The 7,284-nt window shown below is 46.3% G+C and overlaps 1 protein-coding gene and 1 pseudogene across 2 annotated transcripts; both read right to left on the bottom strand.

Annotated features, from left to right (window-relative positions):
• Positions 1 to 4,022: 4,022 nt before the first annotated feature.
• LOC308612989 (general transcription factor IIF subunit 2-like) lies at positions 4,023 to 4,796 on the bottom strand (the record flags this gene model as incomplete). The annotated part of the gene is made up of 1 exon (XM_081225851.1): positions 4,023 to 4,796. One exon carries the CDS (start codon positions 4,794 to 4,796, stop codon positions 4,023 to 4,025), a length of 774 nt encoding a protein of 257 aa, XP_081081977.1.
• Positions 4,797 to 5,456: 660 nt separating this feature from the next.
• Positions 5,457 to 5,905, bottom strand: LOC308605234 (transcription factor ATOH7-like; annotated as a pseudogene). Its single transcript has one exon. The product of its transcript is annotated as a transcription factor ATOH7-like (transcript).
• Positions 5,906 to 7,284: the final 1,379 nt, after the last annotated feature.

Genomic DNA, 7,284 nt, shown 5'->3' with positions numbered 1-7,284 from the left:
AATCAAAAGGCACAACTTCCAGTCATAAATAAGTCATGGAGATATAATGTACAGCATGGTAACTATAATTAATAATACTATATTGCACATTTGAAAGTTATTAAGACAGTAAATCTTAAAAGTTCTCATTACGGGGCCTCCCTGGTGGCGCAGTGGTTGAGAGTCCGCCTGCCGATGCAGGGGATACGGGTTCGTGCCCCGGTCTGGGAGGATCCCATATGCCGCGGAGCGGCTGGGCCCGTGAGCCATGGCCGCTGGGCCTGCGCATCCGGAGCCTGTGCTCCGCAACGGGAGAGGCCACAACAGTGAGAGGCCCGCATACCGCAAAAAGAAAAAAAAAAAAAAAAAAAAAAAAAAAGTTCTCATCACAAGAAAAAACTATTTTTGTAACTATGTATGGTGACAGGTGTTAACTAGACTTATCGTGATAATCATATTACAGTATATACAAATATTGAATCATTATGTTGTATACCTAAAATTAATATAATGATATATGTCAATTATACCTCAATAAAAAAAAGTACAACTATGACTTATTTAAAAGACTCTCAGTGGAGACAAAAATAAATAAGCATTGAATAAGTTCTTTTCTTAAATTGAAGTATAGTTAATTTACAATGTTTTGTTAGTTTCAGATGTACAGCAAACTGATTATATATATAACACTTGTATGATTATATAATATATATATTCATTTTCAGATTCTTTTCCCTTTTAGGTTATTACCCTGCGCTACACAGTAGGTCCTTGTTGTTTATCTATTTTATATATAAAATAAGTTCTTTTTTTAATGGTATAAGTAGAGGAATTTAGTACAAAGCAGGTAGCTTTGGTAGTACCAGGTAGCTGGCACTCTCTCCCTGTCTCTCAATCTCCCTCTCTACCAGTTCTTTCTTTCTTTTTTTTTTTTTAACATCTTTACTGGAGTATAATTGCTTTTCTACCAGTTCTGAATATAATTGTTAGCGCCTCTCTACATTTGGGATACAGAGCCATGCTTTGCTCAATTTAGTCATATTGTTCTAGTTAAATGAATTGCAATCCTCAAAATGTATTTGTATGATCTTGATATTCATTTCATTCCAAATACTCTTAACCTTCTATAGCCATAAAGTCCTTGAAGCCACTTTCCTCACTTGCTTTTAAAATTTCCAGGGCTTCACTTACCTATTCAAATTGACTTAAATTCAACCATAAATTGTCCTTAGCAGTCTAATTGGATGGATAGGTTTAGTAAATGTTCGTGCATTGAAAGCCATTCACTCATTTAAGAAGAATGCGTTGAGTGCAAGTCCTGTGCCACGCGATCTGATGGGATAGGCTGGTCTACTCATTCCCCCTCCATGTTGGACTGGAAACGCGTGTCCTCTCTGGGAGCTAGCCCAGGTTGGCCAGCACTACATGCGTCACTCAGAGCATCCTGGAACTTCAATAAGAATTGTTACTCTTGAGGACATCGATGAGATCACATAGAGCATGATTCCCTTTATTCATCTTTTATGAGTAACTGGAACTCAGATTTCATGGAAGGCTCTCAGTAATAGCAGGAGAAAGTGTGGATGGCCTAGAAAATTAGGTAGACATCTATGACTTGAAGCAGTGAATAAGGAATCACTTAAGGTTTTATACCAGGTGTGGAATAAACAAAACTTGTTGTTTCAGGCAGAGACATTATTTAGAAAGTATGTGACAGATGGAGACCTAGCTCAGCATAAATGGGAAGGGAGAGTATGGGAGGACCTAAGAACTATTTCCTAGAAAAACTATAGAAAACGAGAAAATTGGTAGTAGAAAATATAGTATTCATTCAGGCTGACACCATGGTTTCCAGAAGGGAATGTTATGAAGATGGAAAGGTCAAATTTATTCCAAGCATTCGTAATAGAACAGAAACAATGAGCATGAGTTGGGGACTACCAGTCTAACTGATGGAAGGCCACCCTTTCCCCTCTTGGTGGCTTTATGACTTCACAGAAGTTACTTAACGTCACTGACCACCACCTCCTGTCTTTGCAGTTCAGGTTCTCTGGTACCTACACTCCAGTAACTCTTCGACCCCACTGGGGTCTCCCAGGACTTGATGCCGTTTACTTTCCACTATCTGTCCCTCCCCTCCTATCTCCACTTTCCACCTTTCCATCATTATAAATCTTTGTAAACAGCTTCAACTCTCTCCCCTCTCTCCACCCATCATACTAACCTAGAAAACCTCCAACCCTTGATAACCCCAACTCTGACTCTGGGCCTGTACTCAGCAGCTGATTGTGGTTGGACTAAAGTCACACAACATTGGCTGCCTTCACGTTACTCCCCTGACTCGAGTTACTCACCCTACCAGTTGAATAAGCAACATTCAAGACTTAATCAAACTAATTTTCTTTTTGCCTCTTACCATCTCTTTAATATTCATTTATGGAGTAACCTCCTTCCCTGGAAGAGACTCTGACAAACCCGCCCTTTTCTTCTCTAGGAAGTAAATAGCCCTACAGTCACTTTAGGTCCCAAACAGTCTTGACAGAGTGATCAGAACGCCCAGACAGGGCTCAGTGTTGGGCCCTCTCACCTTCCCCACGTGGGGACAGCTTCATCACTCTGCTGCCTCCTCGCTTCCTGCTGTCTCCTCCCCTATTCATGAACCACTGTTTGGGACCCGCCAACGTGTAAGGATGGAGGAGAAAGGAAAGCAGTATGTGAACTGGTACTCTTGAGATCTGATTTCAAGCCCTCTGGTGTAAGCCAGCTCTGGTTGGCTCTGGTAGATGAAGAAGGCCAGTGCTCTCACAGGTGCTGAGCTGGTTTTTCGGAGGTTTCCCATCACTGACGCGTCTCTCCTTCAGTAAGCCTGACGCAGAGAAGGCACCTCTGCTCTAGGTGTCTGCTTATGATTCCTTCTGCAGCCCAGGCATCAGATGCCACTTCTCAGCCTACGTCGACCAAGGTCTCTCCACTCCTCCAGACAGCCCTGTTGGACCCTGGATGACAGCACGCCAACTCCCTCTCTAGCTCCTGGCCCAGAGGAAACATTTGTACCCCTTGTCGCGGCACATTCCAGGAATGAGACTGGTCCCCGTGCAGCAGAACACCCTGAACAACGCAGTGAAACAGACCTCCTCTGGCCTCCAGACCTCCACGTCTAACTAAGACCCGGCGCGGCCAAAACAAATAAAAATTAAAAAAAAAACAAGACCCTTCCTCAACCCCACATCCCTCAGCAGCCTTTGAAGGATGAGGTGGGAGAGCAGAAGAGAGACTCCACACCTCCCTCATGGAGCTGCTGAAAGAAAAAAATTATCTAATAAAGGACATCAAGTCCTAAGCACAGCACCTAGCTTACACCAAGTGCATAAATGTTAGCCATTATTATTGTCATTGTTGCCATTATCCTTGTCAATTTTCATTTCAGTGCTTGCTGCCGGAGTGGAATCTCTTGAAAAGATGTCTCAGGCAACGATCAGGGATCCAAGTTTAAGATACAACTCACAACTCCCTTGAAGTAAGGAAAGGATCTCTAATGCAGCCTGTTTCCACTCCATCAGTCCGAGTCCATCCTCCTCTACCTGCCACCTGCCAGTTTTAATTATCTCACTCTCTTACTCTAAATATTTTTTCATTGATGTTTCTGCATATGAAAGGACCATACGTTTTAAACATTTCAAAAACAACTGTGTTCTTCGGTAATTTTAGAATGTAGAATGTGCTTGCCTCCACGCCTACCCCAGCCAACCCTGCCCTCCACCCCAGGCCCACCCCCGGTCCCACCCCTGTCCAGTTTCTGATGACACTTCTCTTTAGACTGAGAGGAGCTGAGCTCTTTGGGGATGCAGCAAAGACGGGCAGTCCTCAGACAACATTTTCTCCATTTACATCTTTTTTTATTTGCCTGTTTTACAACCTAAATGTGAATACTTAAAAAGATATTTAACCGCCCTATCTCTTAGCAATAATAGCACAGCCTCACATCACTTTTAGCGTCAGAAGATTGTCACGCTCATATTGACGCTTCTTGACAAAGCGCTGTCTCACTCACTCTTGGCTGCTGCCGGATAATACCGGTACTCTGCTTTTAGCTCCCATGTGTTTTTGTGGGGCCCTTTTAAATTACGAACACCGATTTCATTCAAGATTTCCTTCAGGTACACCACAGGTTGCATAGTGATGTCAACCAAGTCGTTTATGTTATAATACTGGTGTTTCTCAAAGGCAGCAAATAGCAAGCTTAAAACTTGGTCTTTATCAGACTTCACTCTCTTTCCATTTTCTTTCTTTTTCTTCTCATATTCAATATTGTACTGATGATTGGCAACAGGTTTATAATTGGTCGTGACTACCCTCTCCAGTTTCTGTACGGTTCTGGCAGGTTTGGAAGCCTCCTCTATTTGCTTTCTCTTCAGCCTCATGTAGTTTTCACTCAGAGTAGGTCTGCATTCTCCCCGATGTACCACCGTTCCTTCCAGGGAGAGCTGATCTGGTGCATGCTCAGTCAGCACTGTGAGGACCTGCCCTCTGACCCCCTGCAAGACAAGCTGGTGCTCCCTGGGAACAGTGACCGGGGCAGGTTGTCCATCTGTACCCCGAATGCCTGTAAGTTCCTTATTCAAAATAAATGAGATTTCAGACTTTCCTTGATTTTTGGCAATCTGCAACTTCCCTACTTCACCGCTTCCAGAAGCTTCAGACCACTGCTGTGACAGGTATTTAGGAAGCTTCACCAGCCACATCCGCTGGTTCTGTTGGATTCCCTCCAAGCTGAGTGGCATGCTCCGGGGCTTGCGTCTGCTGCCTCTGGAGGCCATGTGCATCTGAGCTGAGGGTGCAAAGGGTGAGCCAGCTAGGGATGAAGAGGGAAGCAGGACACCAAAACCAGCTGCTGGAATCCAGGAACCTAGCAAGGAAATATAAAACACATGCTGACTTCAGAAATGTTATCCTTGTTAGAATCTAAAGAGTGCTATACAACAACTGTCAAGTGATTCAGAATAAGGGAAGATGGGAAACCATCATAAACGTGGGGAGTTTGATAAACAAGTGAAACGAAGTACTTCAGCAATTAAAATTACAGGAGCTCCTATCTACTGATGTGAAGAGTTTTCTAAGACACAGCCATCTCCTAAGCACCTTCCCTACCACCCTGTTTCTCCCTGTCCCTCTCCCCTGCTTTATTTTTCTCCAGAGCACCAGTCAACGTGAAATAACCTAGATAATTTATATTTTATATATGTATTATATTATCCTATCTCTTCCCCAATAGACTGGAAGCCCCATGAGGGTAGAGTTTGTGGCTTTCAGTGCTGTAGGCGTTTAATTATTTTATTTTATTTTTTTGAAGGAACGAAAGGTCTTATTTGATTGGTTGGTTTGTTGTGAAAAAATGGAGTGGAGGTGGACACCACGCCCCGCGCCCCGCCCAGGTCCCACCGCCCAGAATTCAGATATCCTGCTTTGCCCTCCTGCTTTCACACAAAATAAGAGGCACGGAGGGCCTTGGCCTGGGGGCACGTCCTCCCTGCCAACCTGGCCTGAGCACAGGGAGAGACCCTGACACCAGCTGTTGGCAGAGACAACAGCTGGAGATTGACCCAGTCCCGCTCGGAGCCGAATCGCTCTGCCTCGGCCAGGATGCGGATCAGAGCCATGATGCAGCTCAGCGCCATCTGCAGGGTCTCGTACTTGGACAGTTTTTTTTATCCTGGCCCCATTGGGGTACCACCCTGCGCAGACGGTCGAAAGCCATGCTGAGCCCCTGCATGCGGCGGCGCTCGCGCGCGTTGGCCGCTAGGCGCCTGAGCGCCGCGCTCTCCAGCCGCCCCTCCCCGGCGCACGTGCCCGCGCACTCGGCGCCGCCCGCACACGGGGGCGCGGCACGCGCTCCCGCCGCCGGGTTGCTGGGCTTGCAGGACTTCATCCCCCGCTGGACAGAGGGAGGCGCCGAGCTCTCTGGTCTGCTCAGGACCTGTGCGTGGGCTGGTGTATGGAGCCGCTCTGCAACTTGGCTCTTCGTAGCACATAAGTCATGCTCAAAGCAGCCGTGTGGAATCGAAGTTTGTAGTGGGAGTGCGGGGCCCCGCCCTCTGTCCTATTGGATAACCAGATTGATGTCTCTTCACTTGCCAAAGTTTAGGGGAAATTGAGATGTGGAAGAGAAAGTCATTTTCCCAACGTGAAGTTGAAAAAGAGAAGGGAACTTTACTGCAGCAGAATTGGTGTCGCTGGTTCGGGAAATGACTTTCAAGTCCTCTGGGAAAGCCCGAGAGGTTAGCAGGTTCCAGGCCTATATCTTGTTTCTTCTTCTTCTTCTTTTTTTCCCCCAGGCCTATATTTTGAGGTCCAGAGCGCAGGCGTCTGCAACTGACTTGCAGGCAGAGCAATCCTGCCTCACAGCTCCTAAAGCCCACCGTGGATCAACCACCACCACTGTAGCTTCAACAACCTCTGCTCTGCCGTATTCTCTCTGACCTAAGTGGGGAAACCTTCCAATTCAAATCCAAATCCATTTAAACCAGAAGGAGCTGAGAGGCTGTATTTCTTGAGATAACCTCTCTGGCTGCCCTCATGCCTAAGGCATAGAGAGCAAAGAGTGAGCATAATTTTACGAAAGGAAGCCGGGAAGGAAGCCCCTTCTACCAGGTTGAGACTCACCAGAGCAGGCAGAAAGCTGTGCTGAGCAAGGCTTACAAGGAAGGGTGCTCCCTGATGAGCAAGGGCTCACTCAGGCCCCAGGCTGCCTCTCCCTGGAAGGGAGAACACACTCCCTCTCCTTAGCTCTATTTATTGCCACCTTTAGGGAATTCCTTGATGGGATTGGGTTACAACCACCCTGGAAAGCCAATCACATTGATTCAGTTATGGGTTTTTCCCCTAATCTCCTAAAGCATACTCATGAGGGTGGATAGCTTAATGGATTATTTCCCCCACTGAACCCATTTTCCTTAATTCTCCAGTGTAGGGGGTGTTCGAGGGAAGGCAGCTTGCTTCAGCATCTTTAGAAAGGCTGGAGATGCAGGTACCCTGAGGGGTTATTCATAGTCCCTGACCAGCCACTTTGACTCTGAATTAAAATTGCTCTCACCATCTTCTGGCTAAATGCAGAAAGTCCTCTTTCCCCCTCCTGATTGCTCCCTTCATCTTAAAACATTCTCTTCCCGTGGGTTCCATGATGCCCCCTGCTCCTGGGTTTCCTCCTGCCTCTCGAACTGCCATTTCCAGTCTCCTTTGTGGGCACCTCAGTGTGTCTTGGGCCATAACTGCTGTTCCTTGGTCCCAGGTGCTGTCCCTTCTCACTCT

This window comes from Mesoplodon bidens, assembly GCF_964165515.1.
Source record: "Mesoplodon bidens genome assembly, chromosome: 2".
NCBI lineage: Eukaryota > Metazoa > Chordata > Mammalia > Artiodactyla > Ziphiidae > Mesoplodon > Mesoplodon bidens.
Note: the sequence above shows the minus strand (reverse complement) of the source record. Positions and strands in the feature narration are given on the sequence as shown.